Source organism: Benincasa hispida, chromosome 12, assembly GCF_027475165.1.
Source record: "Benincasa hispida cultivar pf3 chromosome 12, pf3_genome.v1.1, whole genome shotgun sequence".
Lineage (NCBI taxonomy): Eukaryota > Viridiplantae > Streptophyta > Magnoliopsida > Cucurbitales > Cucurbitaceae > Benincasa > Benincasa hispida.
The window spans coordinates 5040242-5058142 of record NC_143489.1 but is presented as its reverse complement, the minus strand read 5'-3'; the positions used below and the strand labels follow the sequence as shown (position 1 = coordinate 5058142).

At 33.1% G+C, this 17901-nt stretch overlaps 1 protein-coding gene across 1 annotated transcript; it reads left to right on the top strand.

Annotated features, from left to right (window-relative positions):
- Window positions 1-3191: 3191 nt before the first annotated feature.
- LOC120068170 (late embryogenesis abundant protein At1g64065-like) lies at window positions 3192-4318 on the top strand. Its single transcript, XM_039019876.2, has 2 exons — window positions 3192-3599; window positions 3726-4318. Exons 1-2 carry the CDS (start codon window positions 3344-3346, stop codon window positions 4124-4126), a joined length of 657 nt encoding a protein of 218 aa, XP_038875804.1. The 5' UTR covers window positions 3192-3343; the 3' UTR covers window positions 4127-4318.
- The last annotated feature ends 13583 nt before the right edge of the window (window positions 4319-17901 follow it).

Genomic DNA, 17901 nt, shown 5'->3' with positions numbered 1-17901 from the left:
ATTATATACTTTTTTTTTTATTATTCCAATTGCAACCTCATTTGTGTATCAATACCTATAAATGATGTACTTAAATTACATTATGAAGTATAAATTTATTATAATTGTTATACTATCAAAATCATATACAAATTTTGAAGATAAAAAAGATTAAATAGTACACTTTATATTTGGTATATCAGTTGACAATTAATTTAATTAAGACATACCATTAAAACCATATTAAAAATTCGAAAACATAATATAATTAATGCTAAAATCTGTAATCTGACTAATGAAATGAAAATAGCTCCGTATAAAAATGAAAAAAAATAAGAACAATATCCAACATAGTAGAACAAATAATATTCGCCTAATACATTTAAAGTTAGGTATAAATGATATGTTTTATATTTGGAAAATTAGCTGACTTACCTATTAAATATAAAGTATATATGAGTGGAAAAATATATATGGAAACCATCAATTATGAATTTTCAATCCCATATCAAGGACTCGAGACCTATACTCAGTAGAATCTTGGAAATTCTCTCTAAAAAATTTTCACCTATTACTTAGCCTACAAAAGCTAATTTCAAATTAAAGTGTGTTGCATTCTCTTTAATTTTTGCCTTATTTTCCTCATGTTTTGTGTTCCCTATTCAATGATTTTCTCAAGCCTCAAGACAAGTTTTCAGTAAAATTATTCGAAAAGTAAACCTAGGATGTAACCAAAAACAAAAAAAAAAAAAAAAAAAAAAAAAAAAAAGAAAAAAAGAAAAAGAAAAAAGAGAGAGAATATATATATAACTGAATTTTTTCCGAATGTTCACAAAATTTCTTTCGGAACAATTGATGTAGGAATATTCAATCCATGAATCTCGTAGTTATTAACACATATATGCCAATTGAGATATACTCGATTTGGCATCTATAAAAAATATTAATAATAAATCACACATTAAGAAATGAATATTTTTAAGAATTGAGAGAAAAATATCTTTAAAAAAGAAAAATAGAGAGATAAGAACATTATTAAAATGCTTTGTACTATTTTGATAATTATTTAATTTTAGTGTCTGTATTTTCAAATGTTTTGATTTTGTTTGATAATCATTTGATTTTTTATTTTTGAGTTTTAGAATAAGTTTATAATATTAATTCCACCTCTAAGTTTCTTTGTTTTGTTATCTTATTTTTACCAATGTTTTCAAAAATCAAGGCAAGTTTTGAAGGTTAAAAAAGTAGTTTTAAAAATCTATTTTTAGAATTTGGAATTTGATTTAGGATTCAATTTTTTTTCCCTTAAGAAAAATGAAAAATAGTGTAAGAAATTGAGAAAAAATAGACTTAATTTTCAAAAACAAAAAATAAAAAATCGAAGCTTCCTTTGGTAACTTTTTTTTTTTCTTTTGAAAATTAAGCATATAAACACTCCTTATACCTCTAAATTTCTTGTTTTTTTTATCTACTTCTTATCAATGTTTTAAAAAATCAAGTCATATTTAAAAAAAAAAATAGCTTTTGTAATTGAAATTTGACTAAGAATACAACTCGTATACCAAAGTAAGATGCAAATAATTGTAAGAAAATGAGAAGAAGTAGGCTTAATTTTTAGAAAAATCAAAAACAAAAAGTGAAGGTCTCGTTTGATAACCATTTTGTTTTTTGTTTTTGAAAATTAAGCCTATTTTCTCCCCGTTTCTTACAACGATTTATATATTTCTTAAGTACAATGGTTGAGTTTTTAGCTAAATTCCAAAAAAAAAAAAAAAAAAGATTTTAAAAGTATTTTTTTTTAGTTTTCAAAGTTTAGCTTGGTTTTTTCAAACCATGGGTAAAATTGAATTCTTAGTCAAATTCCAAAAACAAAAACAAGTTTTTAAAAGTTTTTTTTTTTCAAAATTTAGTTTGATTTTTCAAACAATTAGTAAAAAGTAGATACCAAAGAAAGAAATTTGGAGGTGGAAGTAAAGTCTATAGACCTAATCTTCAAAAACAAAACACAAAACATGAAATGGTTACCAAACGAGGCCGAAAATGGTTAACATACGGGCCATAAATAGTTACCAAACTAGGCTTTAATTTTAATTTCTATACTTTCAATCAATCTTAAACTTAGTCTTCTATCACAGGTTTATTGTTGATTTTTTAAAATATTATCTATGAGATTTTCTAGTCTAAATTAAAATTTGAAAAGATATTCATATAGTGCTTTTTCTTTGTGCATACAAAATGATTTTTATTATTTAATCAATTTCAATAAAAAAAATATCTTTGAAAGATGAAATTTGAGATTTATTAAAAGTAATTGGACATTTGAAAGTAAAAAGAACTAAAATTAAACCAATTTATGAAATTCGTAGATCAAATTAATATTTTAACCTATCCAATAATTAACGATAATTTTATTTTAGATTCATGGTAAAAGCCCAATCGAGAATCCTGAAACTATGTACGCACTACAAAGTAGACAAACCAAAATTTGGGACCAAATACTTGTAAAACCATAATATTAATAAATTAAAAATTAAGCTAAAACTCATAATTTAAAAAAGAAAAATCTAATTACTTAAATAAGACTTTCATATTCTCCATCTAAATTTTGGTTGAATTATCTTCATTTTAGCTTGAAAAAAAAAATCAATTTTTACCAAAGTTTGTACCAATTTCTACTATGCTCTTCAAAGTCCTCAAAACACACCCTAAATCAATTATTTAATAGGAGATTTTCAAATATAGAAAGATAAGATAAACTGTTTACATAAAATAACAAAGTTTTAATCTTATTTGACAGAAATAGATAGAAGTCTATTAGTATCTATTGTCATAGAAACTGAGATATTGATAAAAGCTATTGATATTTTTTTTGTTATTTCTATAAATAGTTTAATATTTTATCTATCATGAAAATTTCCTTATTTATTAATAATATCATTTATACTTTTTATTTATTTATTTATTTAATATTATTTATCAAATATAACTCAAATTGGTACATTTTGTGGTTGAAAGTTCCAATTATTTCATCTAAGATATATTTGCAAAAAGAAAAATAGTACTTATTTTATTTATTTATATCCTTCTGCCTTCGCCAAGTTGATCAAAGCCTATATTTGGTCAAACTTTTGGCCAAATCAACACGCATTCGTGACAAAATAACTAAAATTAAAAATATATATATATATATATATATATAGACTGACTTTTATATTATTTTAAAAAAAAAGAAAAAAAAAAAAAAAACAAACTAGACTGACTTATGCATTACGATAATGGAGTCTTCGTCCCAAATGATCAAAGCAAATCCCAACAGTTAAATACTCAACATTTGGCTTCTTTTCTGGTCATTTCACCATAGCCAATGGCTGATAAAGAGCAGGTCAAACCCTTGGCGTCCGCCACCGTCGAACCTCGGAGCGACGACGACATCTTTCTTCCTCCTCCGGCCAAGCTCCACCTCCATAAAAACAAATATATCAAGTTCTGTGGCTGCTTTGCTGCTCTCCTCATAATCCTCGCCGTCATCGGCATCGTCCTCGGCTTCACCGTCCTCCATATCAGAACCCCAAATATTAAAATCGACTCACTCTCGTTTCTAAATAGTACTTCGAGTTCAAGTAAGTTTGCAATGACTTTCGAAAGAATGAAAAGTAAAAATAGACCATGATTATTTATATTTTTATGGTAACGAAGGATTTCTGTTTATTTTTCTTCTAAACTCATATCCTTTTCCTTTTTCTCAGATAGTAGGATAATTTTTGTTGTGGCTAGCGTCTCGGTGCGGAACCCTAATGTTGCGTCGTTCAAATACTCGAAAGCCTCAACCGAGATTTACTACCACGGGACGGTCATCGGAGAGGGCGAGACACCGCCGGGAGAGGTGAAGGCGAAAGATACGCTAAAGATGAATATGACGGTAGAGATCGAACCTGAGAAGATCGACGATGCTTCGAGTTTGATAAAGGATTGGAATTTGGGAGCTTTGAATATAAGTAGCTACACGGAAATTCCAGGAAGAGTCAAAATACTTGGCTCCATCAAGAAACACTTCTTGGTGAAAATAACCTGCTCGTTGACTTTCAATTCTAGAAGCGAAATGATTCAAGGACAAGATTGTGATCAACGTGTAAGAATTTCTGTTTAAATGAAGGTGAAGTTTTATTGAAATTGCTTCAAAAGGGTAAATTTATGAGGATTAATTGAGGGTTAAAACAATGTAACTAACAAATTTATATGATAGGATTACGATATTTTTTAGTTTAAATATGTGGGATAGTCAAGTTGTAACGGGCGTATTAAACTTTTTTTAGTTGAATATTATAGGATTGATTATTCATTTTGTGGATCATATTTATTTCTTACTTTGAGTAAAACTCATGAAATTGTGTTGTAAGGTTATCAAATTATTTGTATATATTTCCCAAGCAAACTGTTACCTTCTTTTTTCCCCTATTACAAATAATAATTACAAAGTTTTATCATTAAAATTTATTAATGAGGTGAAGCTAATTTGATGACCACAATGATTTTGTGCTATTTTCTATTTTTATAAATCATATTTGTTTAAATTGCCATTCTTTTGTTTTTTACACTGTTATTATTGTAAAGATATCTTTAATTTATAGTCAATTTTCAAAATGAATAAAATTTTCGGCTATGATTTGATAAAGGCTTTATTATTTATTTATTTAAATGCAGAATTATAAAATAAAGAAGTATGCGGTGGTGTACAAGCTTGGGTTTTAAATGTAGAAAACCGAAAAACAAAATGTTATATGTGGGACCCATCAGTTTCCAAGGTTTTTCCTCACTATATTTTTTTAAAATATAATTAAATGGCGATAACTATGTTCTTTTTACTATATCTTTGATATATATATTGTTGGAAAATTATTTCAATGGTAAAACGGTTAAAAATATTTACAATATATAACTATCAATGATAGATGTTGATAGACATCGATAGGCTTTCATCGGTGTCTATCAATGTCATTGATAGACATTGATAGAATAATTATAAAATTTTGCTATATCTTATAAATATTTAAGTTCATTTTCTATAATTAAAGGCAACTCGTTTTTGTTTTACTATATTTGTACTTTAAGAATTTCAGACCTCAAATTAATATGTATTAATATAAATTGAACTAATGAAGATGAATGTTTTTTTTAAAGAAATTATAAATATAATGTTACCAAACAACAAAATGTTAATTTTAAGAAAAACAATAAGAAAAAATTGACTAATTATTTTTATTTTATTTATCTTTTAACAAAATTTAACATTTTTTTTTTCATTTTATAAACTAGAGATCAATAAATAAAATAAAATAAAACAAATAAAACATAACAACTAGAAACTTTGAGACTAATTATTTTAAATGATAGAACTGTTTAATATTTTTAAATATCATTGTCACTAATAGACATGGTTAGATAATGATAAATTTTACTATATTTGTAAATAAATTTATTATTTTCCTATATTTAAAAACAATCTACACTCTAATGAGTTTTGTTATAATAACTAGTACCATGATATAAGAGCTAAAAAATAATGAGTGAGTTTTGTTATTGAATAAGTTCGAAATAAAAGCCTTTATAGGCAAGATGCTTAACAATAAAACTGAACAAATAACTTCGTAATTATAGAATTAGAACAACTTTTAAAATAATAAATTTATTAAAAGTAAGTCAAATGAAAAAATATATATATGTACTAAAAAATTTTGGTTTGATTCAGTCGTTCAATAAAATAAAACTGAATATATAAGTCATATACTGTATTTTTTCCCTAAAAATTCCAATAAAAGGTAGTCAAAAGTTATCCGGAAAAAAAGAAATTGTTTAAAAAACGAATGATAGACCAATTGACCATTTATTTAAGTTATCAGTGGGCATATTAAATTATAGACTTCAATTAAAAAGACAAAGCCGTCTGAATTTAATAATTATTATTTATGTGCATTCAACTTCTAAATTTATAAATTTAAAATTCAATTTTATATTAATATTGTCACATTGAATGAAAAGTTTTCTTTTGATCGAAGTCTCAATATGTGGATGAATAGTTCAAACTAATGAATTTTTTGCTAGTTGAATAGGGTTCAAATAGGGTGAATTTTGAAAAATGCAATTTTGTGTTTGGGTTTTTTTTTTTCCTTCTTTTTTTCTTGACTTCCTACACAAATAGCTTAAATAAGAAAAAGTCTAATTAACAATTATCTAAACTTACATGAATAACTTAATAAGACTATTAGACTACTATTTTATACAAAAGTTTGGTTTAATTAACCTTTCAGCCCTTTTATCATTTATTTTTTTTAAATATATAATAATTGTATTAATACCAAAAGAAGCATGTAAGAGATGTTTTCTGTTGTTATAAATTTCTCAAAAAATGAGCTTCTTTTCAAAACCTATACAACAAGTAAGGAAAGTTTTTCAAAAAATCTAAAAATGAAAGCAAGAATTGACAAGAAGCTTTAAAGGAGATATTAAGGTATATTTGATATATATAACACTAGATATTTAAATATTCTCGAAATAAACCAATTTATATTTGATTAGTACATGAGCACAACACAATTTATACAATATATCTTCTTACATACCGAACAATATATCCGATGTATATTTACATTTTTATATTTGTAAACACACCAAAAATAAATTATAGTATATTCAATGTAAATTTACATTTTCCAACATATTACTAATGTATTCGACATATACTTGAGACCTCAATGTAGATATAATAGATTTTTAGTTAGGAATATGGAAGAAAATAAATGAAATATCATAAAAGGAAGGAAACATTAATTTAAAAAATCTTACATTCAATGGATATTAACCGAAATCAGTAAATAACAAAAACAAAGTGAAAAAAAAAATGTTGTTAATGAGTGGATTTTGGTCCAATGGAATAAAACTAAAATTTAAGATGAAATAATAGAAAAAATAATAAAAGATAATATGAGATTTCATCCTGTTAGGATTAGGAAATTCATATCCTAATCCTAGTAGGATTAACATAAGACTTAGCTCAAATCCCCTATAAATACACCCTTTATGGCTTCATATGAGAATTAAGAACTTATGACTTCTTCTCTATTCTATAATTCTCTTAGGCATCAGGGCCAATTTACCATTGTTGTCACGTGAAAGTTAGATGTGTTTTTTTGGCCAAAATTTAGCATTAACAGTTGGCATTGTCTGTGGGGAACGAGAGTGATCTACCGCTCAAATTGAGAGATATTTGCAAAATTAAGAAAACCAAGGCTACGATGACTTAGTTCCCACAATCAAATTGATGAAAAGATTGTGAGAGTAGAAGCCATGGGTGAATTAGCTCCTATGACCAAAATAAAAAAAAGTCATGGACGAATTAACTTCCATGACCAAAATCAAAAGAAGCTATGGATGAATTAGATCCCCATGATCAAAATCAAAGAAAGCCCTAGACGAATTAGATTCCATGGCCAAAATCAAAAGAAAGCATAGATGAATTAGATCCATGTCTATAGTTCACGAAGAGGAAATTTAAATAATAGCAAGGAAAAAGAGTTTATGGAGATTGGGCTTGATTATTAATTTTTTTTAAAGAAAAGAGAAAGGGAAAGAAAATAGGAAAAATTTTTGGATTATAGCTAGATTTATTAGAAAGAAAATAAAAAATATATATAATAAAAGAAGAGAGAAGACAAAATAAAGAAAGGGACAAAGAAGGGAAACCCTAAAATTATCTCTTCCCTTCACTCTTTCTCTCTCCTCCAGCATAATGGAACAGCCACAAAGTAACCCTATTTCTGGCAGCTAATTGAATTTTCTGGTGACCTATTCAAGCACCTCCTGATGGCGATAGCGGACGGGAACATTGTCATCAAGCGGCAGACGTCGATCTAAGGCAAAGAACCAACAACTCTGACAAGCGGTAGCAATGGCAACAATCGAGCGGTAGCTGCGACGGATGGGGAGTGGTGGTTTCAAACTATTAAGGAGGATGTACAGGTGGAAGAGGTCAGCAAATATAACACAACCCACTCATATTCATTGGTGACACATAGGTGAGAAGGCTACGTATAAAATCTTCCCAATTATCCTTCTGTTATAGGTTGTTATAAGGATTCCCTTACTTCTTTTCTGATTGGCCTATCTGTACAATTTGTTATTCCTATATTTCTTCATTTATTATTATTATTATTTTTCTTAAATTAGGGCAAAATGATGTATAAAATAGGCCCTTTGTGCCTCTTTAAAATTTAAGGAAAACAAGCAAGAATTTCCAAATCCTCTATTCTGTCCTTTCCTAACTTGGTATCAGAGCACCATGGCAAACACCGAATCTGGTGGACCTGAGCTTGCAAAGTTCAAAAATCCACCATTGAATCAACTTCTGGATCAAATAACAAGTACAAAGCTTGATCGAGAAAATTTCTTGCTATGGAAGACCCCTTGCTCTACCCATTCTTCGAAGCTACAAGCTCGAAGGTCACTTGTCTAGTAAGAATCCTTGCCCTTCCATGTTTCTCCCAACCTCTGGTGATAACTCAACACCGGATGCAAGTAGTGCAAGTGAAGCTTCAAGCTCTCAGATGCTTCGTGAAGACTCTGTCAGCACCACCACTAAGCGTAGTCTAAATCTTCAATAAGAGGCCTGGATAACAATGGACCAGCTCCTCCTTGGATGGCTCTACAACTCAATGATGCCAGAGGTAACTGTGCAGTTGATTGGATTTGATAGTGCAACAGAACTTTGGGAAGCCATTTAAGAACTGTTTGGCGTTCAATCCAGAGTTAAGGAAGACTATTTATGTCAGATTTTCAACAAACTTGCAAAGGTAACACTAAAATGAGTGAATACTTAAGATTAATGAAATCTCACTCTGATAACTTAACTCAGGCCATAAATCCAGTCACAACTTGAGCATTGATCTCCCAAGTTTTACTTGGACTAGATGAAGAATACAATCCTGTAGTTGTGGGTATTCAAGGAAAGCCAGGTATATCATGGTTGGATATGTAGTTTGAACTCCTATCTTATGAGAAACGACTGAAACAACAGAATGTTGTGAAAACCAACACTTCCTTCAATCAGAACATTGCTGTCAACGCGGTGTTTACTCGATCCTCCAATGGCCCATGACCATTGAGTAACCAGAATTTGAATCAAAACCTTACCTGATACTCGCTCCATGGTAAGAATGGTTAGAGCAACAATGCCCTTAATAACTATATTCACTTAGGGAATAATGGAGGCAATCGAGGGTGAGGCAGGGGCCATAGGAATAATTGACCAATGTGTCAAGTGTGTGGGAAGTTTGGCCATACAACCTTAGTTTGCTATCACAGATTTGAGAAGGATTTCTCTCCATCATTCAATCAAGGACGAGGCTGTGGAAACACATCGGGTTCAGCTAACAACTCCACCAATCCAGCTGCCTTATTGATTGCACAAAGTAGCAATCCGTTCCTTGCAACCCCTGAAACTGTGGTTGATCCTAACTGGTATGCTGACAGTGGAGCCACAAACCATGTCACTGTTGATCACTCAAACATTGCTCATCTAGCCGAATATAGAGGTATTAATTTCATTACTGTAGGCAATGGTGAAAAACTACAAATCACTTATACAGGTGACTTTTGCTTATCTAATGGAAAATCCAACTTTCAACTGAAAAATATCTTATGTGTACTAGATATAGCTAAGAATTTACTCAGTGTCTCTAAACTTGCAAATAATAATGCTATATTTATTGAGTTTTATGTTGATCATTGTCTTATAAAGGACAAGCATATGAGTCGCATGTTACTGAGAGGAGAGCATAGCGATGGTCTGTACTGCCTAGATGGAGTTAAGATCGTGCACAGTAGTGAAGTCTGCCAAGAATAGTCTCTACATAAAAATAAGAAGTCTGCAGCCTTTGTCTTATCAAGTTCAAGTCAATGTTGTAGAATCATGTACTGTCTGGCATAGATGTCTGGGTCACCCAACATCCAAAACATTAGATTATCTACTTAGATGTCATAATTTTGCTACTCAAACAAATGAAGAGTCGTTGTTCTGTGAATCTTGCCAATTGGGAAAAGCTCATGCGTTACCATTTCTTCTGTCTACATCTTGTGCTATACACTATTTTAATCTGATACACATAGATGTTTGGGGACCAACTCCCATAATCTCAACAAATGGCTATAGGTACTATGTTTTGTTCATAAATGATCACAACCGATACTTATGGATCTATCCTCTTAAGCAAAAAAGTGAAACACTATCAGCCTTTCATCACTTTGTTAAATTTGTGCGAACACAATTCAATACACACATCAAAGTGCTACAATCTGATAATGGTGGTGAATATCGTCGAGTTCATCAAGCCTGCTATACAATGGGAATTTTAGTGAGAATATCCTGTCCCTACACCTCGGCCCAAAATGGACGAGATGAAAGAAAGCATCGACATCTGGTAGAAACAAGCCTAACACTCTTAGCACAAGCATCCATGCCTTTTTCATTCTAGTGGGATGCCTTCTCAACAGCAACTTATCTGATAAATGGATTGCCCATGCCTATTTTACGTGGACAAGCTTCTATTGAAGTAATGTTCAAAACAAAGTTTGATCTGACTGCCTTGAGAACCTTTGGTTGTGCCTGCTTCCCTTATCTATGACTCTATCAATCCAACAAATTTCAGTATCACTCTAAGAAGTGTGTTTATCTTGAGCCAAGTCTTTCACACAAGGAGTACAAATGTCTAAGCATGTCTGGTTGACTATATATATCTCGCCAAGTGAAATTTAATGGAAAATATTTCCCTTTTGCCTTTGCATTTCAGTCCACAAAATCCTAAGCAACAAACTCACTTCTTCAACTCAATTTTCAACCTATCCTGACTAATGTCCCTCACCCAACTGATGCTCAATTCTCTAGCTCATCCAAACCATCACAATCATTACCATATCAGCCCACTACTATCAATGATAGTTCACTTAGTGCCCCCAACAACTACATCAAATCCTTCCCCTGCTACTACTGACCAATACACCTCCAATACTCCCAATTCTGTTATACCTTTTCCCTCCACCAACCCACTACCCTCCACTCCAACAACAGGCTCAGTTCACTCACCAATCAGGCCTACTTCCCCTCATACCACAACAAATCCATCTTCTCACTATCAACCTGCGAAACCTATTATCCTCACTCATCTAATGATCACAAGGGGCAAATCTGGAATCTTAAAACCAAAGGCTTTGTTATCTAAGGGCCTAACATATTGGACGTGCACTGAACCTACCCGAGTACGTGATGCTATTGCCACTCCACAATGGATGAGTGCAATGGATAGTGAATACTCAACTTTTTTCAACAATAATACATGGCAGCTGGTTTCCCCTTCACCAATGTTCAATGTAGTTGGAAATAAGTGGGTGTTTCGACTGAAATGTAATGCCAATGGGTCAATACAAAAATACAAGGCTCGCCTAGTTGCTAAAGGATTTCAATAACATCTAGGTATTAACTTCTTTGAAACCTTTAGTCCTGTTGTGAAAGCATCAACCATTCTTGTTGTTCTTAGTATTGCTGTATTGAAAGGATGGGATCTTCGACACCTTGACTTTAATAATTCCTTCCTTCATGGCCAACCCTCCGAGGATGTACATATGGCACAGCCACCAAGATACATTGATTCTTGCTATCCTCATTATGTGTGTAAGCTAAACAAGGCAATCTACGATTTAAAACAAGCTCCGAGGACCTGGAACAATGCACTCAAAATGGTCTTACTTCAATGGGGCTTTAATCATTCAAGGATTGATACTTATCTCTTCATATATAAACAGAATGACAGTGTTATCTTTCTCCTGGTATATGTTGATTATATTATATTAACTGGAAATGGTCCTTGCCTAATTGCTCAACTGATACAAGCTTTGGATAAAACTTTTACCTTAAAAGACCTGGGACGTCTTAGCTACTTCTTGGGTATTCAAGTAACTTATCTTAATTCTGGCTTTATTCTGCATCAAGCTAAATATGTTGATGATCTACTTGCCAAATTGGAGTTGTCTGACCTCAAACCCACTTATTCTCCCTGTGTTCAAGGCAAACATCTCTAAAAAAGTGACGGGACTCCTCTTGCAAATCTGTTTATCTACAAAAGCACAGTAGGAACACTTCAATATCTTACCACAACACGACCTCAAATATCTTATGCTGTAAATCACCTCAGTCGGTTCATGCAAAAGCGAACTAATATTCACTGGCAAGCGGCTAGGAGAATATTGAGGTACATCAGTGGGACAAAGCATCATGGTATTTTGTTTCTTAAGGAAATTGGACATGAGGATTTCCATGAGCAGCGGAATGATCGTTCTGAATCTCATTCGTATTTGAACAACAAAAATTACAGTACACAAACAAAAACTAACTGGTCATGTAACACACGAAATTACAACATGCTTAAAAAAGATCAAGGGATAAAGAATCATACCTTTGAAGACTCATCTTCATACACCCCCGATCTTGAACGCTCGTACAATAAGCAAAATAACAATCATGAGTGCTCGAACACTGCGACCGCTACACTGGACGATCAATGCGACCACGAACACAACGATCTCCAAGATCACGAACACAGCAAACGACCTCTAAAAACCTCGAACTATGTCGAATTGAGTACGACACCACCATAATGGCTACCTTGGTATTCTCGGTATGAGAATCCAGAAGTGTGGGCTATGTGTGGACTTGGTTAGAGGACGAGACCGGAGGAAGAACAATTGTGTAAACGATTGAGTAAGTGGGAGATGACAAGATCTATCGTATAGACGATGCCCAATCGTTTATCAAATGCTATGTGATCGTTTAGCAAAAGCTCCATGATCGTTTAGCTAAAGGCCAACTAAGTGAACTCTCGTGTAGTGTCACTCCATGATCGTATAGTCTCTCTTCAGCTATCGTTTAGTAAATCTCATTCACTTGACAGCCTTGCCATGAGAACTCTTTCCCAAAATGGAAATCTCAAAATTTAGGATTTTTTTTTTCCTTTTATCTCACGGTTACCATGAAACCACCAATAACCTCCCACTCAATTGGTTATTAGAGAAAAAGAGATAATTATCCAATAATTAATATTATTATAAATATATATGATAACCAACTTACCATAGTATACTTATAACCTATAGATTTAATATTTCATCTCATGAAACATATAAACTATAGCTATTTTTCTATTTCATGGTACTTAATGTAAATTTCTATTTTTCTATTTTTCTATTTCATGGTACTTAATCCTCCACTTGATGTATCTCAAACATCACACCGATCATATCATATATAATCGAATTACCTCTTGTCAATTTGAACATTTCAAATCAACACCAAGAATTGATTCTCAACTTGAATTCATTGAGCTACCAAGGGGACCTTATGGACTTATAGCTCGAAGCTCCAACGGTACGTGAATAATTGACTAAACTCTTTAGTCACGAGATCTACCATTTGTTAACTGCCAAGTATTCAACTAAAGACCGACAGCTGAACTCTCCTTACTACAGATATATTATGTGTCCATATCAACCAATCAATAATGCAATAACCCTTCACAGATCGCTCGTAAATATAGCTGCGCCAATAATCGTTATGCCCCTGTAGTTACAACTAACTCCTTAAGTACCACTGATCCCTCTAATGAACATAAGTCATAGTCCTACTATCACTGAGTCCTTTCTTCCAAAGAGAAGTTGTGGCCAATATGTTCAAGACCCGGAATCAACCCTTAAGGGAGCAATCTATCTACCTACCCCTACTTCGGTGAAGGAGTGAATTCCATCTTGTGTAACTGAGTTCCCAGCTCCCATATCAGACAAGTCCCCAAAAAGGTAGGCATGTTGAGTTGGTAATCTAGCCACTCTCACCCATACTAATCAAAGGACTCTTGAAAAGCAGGAGTTTCCAAAATACTCAAAATCGAGGACATGTCACCTATGTTCGTTTAGGTGAGATGTAAGTCTCCAGTATCAACGGCGTTATATACAGAGACGAATCATCTCGTGGTCCGGTCTTATACAAACTCTTTATATAGGATACCTCCACTCGCATGTCTCCACATAAATGGTCAGGATCTACTATTTGTAGTAGTTTAAATACTTGTAAACTTCTACAAAGTGGGTTGTATCCGTAGTGTCACAAGGATCAGGTATCTCTCCTTAATTCTTATACTACCTATTTAGGTTATCATTTAAGGCATGATCCACTTGTATATCTCATATACATGCTTAAGTTTACATACAATAATCATGGAGCTTTGTTTATTGGATATGAGTAAATGCCAGATAAAATAACTTTTATTTTATTCATAACAATGTGTATATATTACAAACTACGAGACTTCAAAAGAATTAGGACACCAATCCCAACAGTTTCAATCTAGCTCTGACTTACATATCTCTGCTTTCTTTAATGTCGACTGGGCGTCTAATATTGATGATAGGAAATCTGTAGCTGCCTATTGTGTCTTCCTTGGTACCAACCTTGTGTCTTGGTCATCAAAGAAGCAAACCGCTGTTGCACGGTCAAGCACTGAGTCAGAATATAGGGCTTTGGCTCAAGCTTCCTCTGAAATTGTATGGCTGCAAAAATTGTTAGGTGAACTTCATATGAAAAGTTCAATCAGGCCTATTCTTTGATGTGATAATCTTAGTGCAAACTCCCTTGCATCCAACCTTGTGTTTCATACTCGTACTAAAGACATTGAGATTGATGTTCACTTCGTGCGATATCAAGTTCTAGCAGATTGTCTTACGAAGCCCCTCACTCAGTTTTTATCTTGCGCAACAAACTTGGAATAGTCGAACTACCCCCAAGCTTGAGAGGGATATTAAGGAGGATGTACAGGTGGAAAATATTAGCAAGTATAACACAACCCACTCACATTCAAAGGTGACAAATAGGCAAGAAGGCCACGTATAAAATCTTCCCAATTATCCTTCTATTATAGGTTGGTATAAAATCTTCCCAATTGTCCTTATGTTATAGGTTGTTATAAGGATTCCCTTACTTCTTCTCTAATTGGCTCATCTATACAATTTGTTATTTCTATATTTCTTCATTTATTATTATCTTTATTGTCCCTATATTAGGGCAAAATGATGTATAAAATAGACTCTTCGTGTCTCTCTAAAATTTAAGGAAAAACAAGCAAGAATTTCCAAATCCACTATTTTGTCCTTTGCTAACTCAGACGATGACAACAGTAGGTGGCAAACGGTGGTTTCCAAGGTCGTGAACAAGCATGACTGTAGCTTTAAAAAACAACGGCGAATAACATACGATTTCAAGTGGCAAGCGGTGGCAACTCGTTCGGAGCGATTTTTGGGCGACTTCAAGCAAGAGACATCGAACGATGAGCTACAGTGATGACGGCGAGTCATGAGCGGCAAATTTGGATAGTAGTGATGATTAGTGACAGTAAGTAGCAACGACGGACGCGTAGGCAGTGGTGAATGGCAAACAATGGTGACGACGAGCGATTTCGAGCAGTGGTGACGAACACATCTAAATGGATGCGACGAGCAATTTTTTACTTTTCTCTGGTTCACCATCTTCTATGACTACAACAACAGAAATGGGCGAACCTCATTCCTCTGTGCCCAATTTCTTGTTCGGTGGAAATCTGCAATAATGAATTCATCATTTGGAAAAAAAAAAACTCATTTAAATGCCCAAAACTCTATTTCACTTGAATTAGAAAGGTCAAGCTATGCAAGACTCGGAATTTCAAGTTGAAGTAGGTGACTTTATCCTCAACTCTACCATGATAAAATTTTAGCCACGACAAGAGTGATGCAAGAATAATTCGAATAGAGCTTCAAATCACAGTCAAATCTAAGACAACTTCACTCGGATCCGAATTTTGAAGTCTCAATTTAGAAGATTTCTCCCAAATCATAGAAGCAATAAGAGAAGATGCAGATTTAATTATCCAAAAGAGCGAAGTTTGATATTATTTTCTCATTTAGACGGACTATCAAGCTTGAAGATCACAACTTTAAAGTTATGATTATAGCAGCAGTTAGATATGAGCAGAAATTAATAAAGTAGTTGGAGGTAAGGGTGTGTAGGAACCGACCAAAACCAGAGAACCAAATCGAATCGGAATGGTTTGGTCCTTTTTTTTTTTTTTTAAAAAAAAAGAAGCAACTATCGATTCACTAAGTAGCTGAACCGATTGGTTCGGTTTGGTCAACGGTTTTCTATCCTGAAAAACCAAACCTGGTAAAAGAAAATCATCAATAGTTCAATAGCTTTCCTGGTACTGTATGTGGATAATATCTTACTCATTGGGAATGATGTAGGTTTTCTGACTGACATTAAAAAGTGGCTAGCCGCCCAATTCCAAATGAAAGATTTGAGAGAGACACAGTATGTCATAGGGATCCAGATCATTCAGAATCGTAAAAACAAAAGGTTAGCCTTGTCTTAGGCATTATACATAGATCAAATGTTGATCAGGTACAGGATGCAGGATTCCATGAGGGGTTTTTTACCCTTTAGAGATGAAATCATTTTGTCGAAGGATCAATATCCTAAGACACCTCAAGAGGTTGAGAACATGAGACGGATTCCCTATGCTTTAACTATTGGAAGCTTAATGTATGCAATATTATGTACTAGACCTAACATTTGCTATGTAGTAGGGATTGTCAGTCATTATCAGTCCAATCCAGGATTAGATCACTGGACGACAGTCAAAACAATCCTCAAGTATCTTCGTAGAATGAGGAACTACATGCTTATGTATGAAGATAAGGATTTGATCCTTATAGGATACACAGACTATGACTTTCAGACAGATCGAGATTCTCGAAAATCGACATCAGGGTCAGTGTTTACTCTGAATGGAGGGGTTGTAGTTTGGCGAAGCATCAAACAAAGATGCATTGCAGACTCCACTATGGAAGTCGAATACGTAGCCGCTTGTGAAGCAGCTAAAGAGGCTGTTTGGCTGAGGAAATTCGTTATAGATTTGGAAGTTGTTCCAAATATGTCTTTGCCAATCACTCTTTATTGTGATAACAACGGGGCTGTGGCAAATTTAAAGGAACCTCGAAGTCATCGTAGAGGCAAGCATATAGAACGGAAATATCATTTTATTAGGGAGATTGTGCATAGCAGAGATGTGATAGTCACGAAGATCGTGTCAGAGTACAACGTTGCTGATCCATTTATAAAGGCTCTTATGGCTAATGTGTTCGAGGGTCATCTGAAGAGTCTGGGTTTGCGGAACATACGATATCTTGTTTAAGGCAAGTGAAAGATAATATTGGGGTATAAAGTATGTCCTAGTTTATTGTATATTGTACTTTTTTTTTTCATGTATTGTTCATTAGTCTCCCAAGGCATTAAGACAAGTGGGAGATTGTTGGGATTGGTATCTTAATTCTCTCGGAGTCTCGTAGTTTGTAAACATTGTACACATTGTTATGAATAAAATAAGAGTTATTTTATTTTGATATCCAATAAACAAAGATACATAGTTATTATATGTAAACCTAAACATGTATATGAGATATACAAGTGGATCATGCCTTAAGTAATAACCTAAAAGGTCTGTAGTATAAGGATAAATGAGGGATACCTTATCCTAGTGACACTACGGATACGGCCCACTTTGTAGAGGTTTACAAGTGTTGTGAACTACTACAGATGGCTTGATCCTGACCATTCATGTGGAGACATGCAAGCGGGGGTGTCCTATACAAAGAGTTTGTATAAGACTGGACCGTAAGATGAACAGTCTCTTTATATAACGTCGTTGATACTTGAGACTTACATCGCACCTAAACGACCATAGATGACATGACCTTAATCTTGAGTGTTTTGGGAACTCCTACATATGAGGGCAGTCCTTT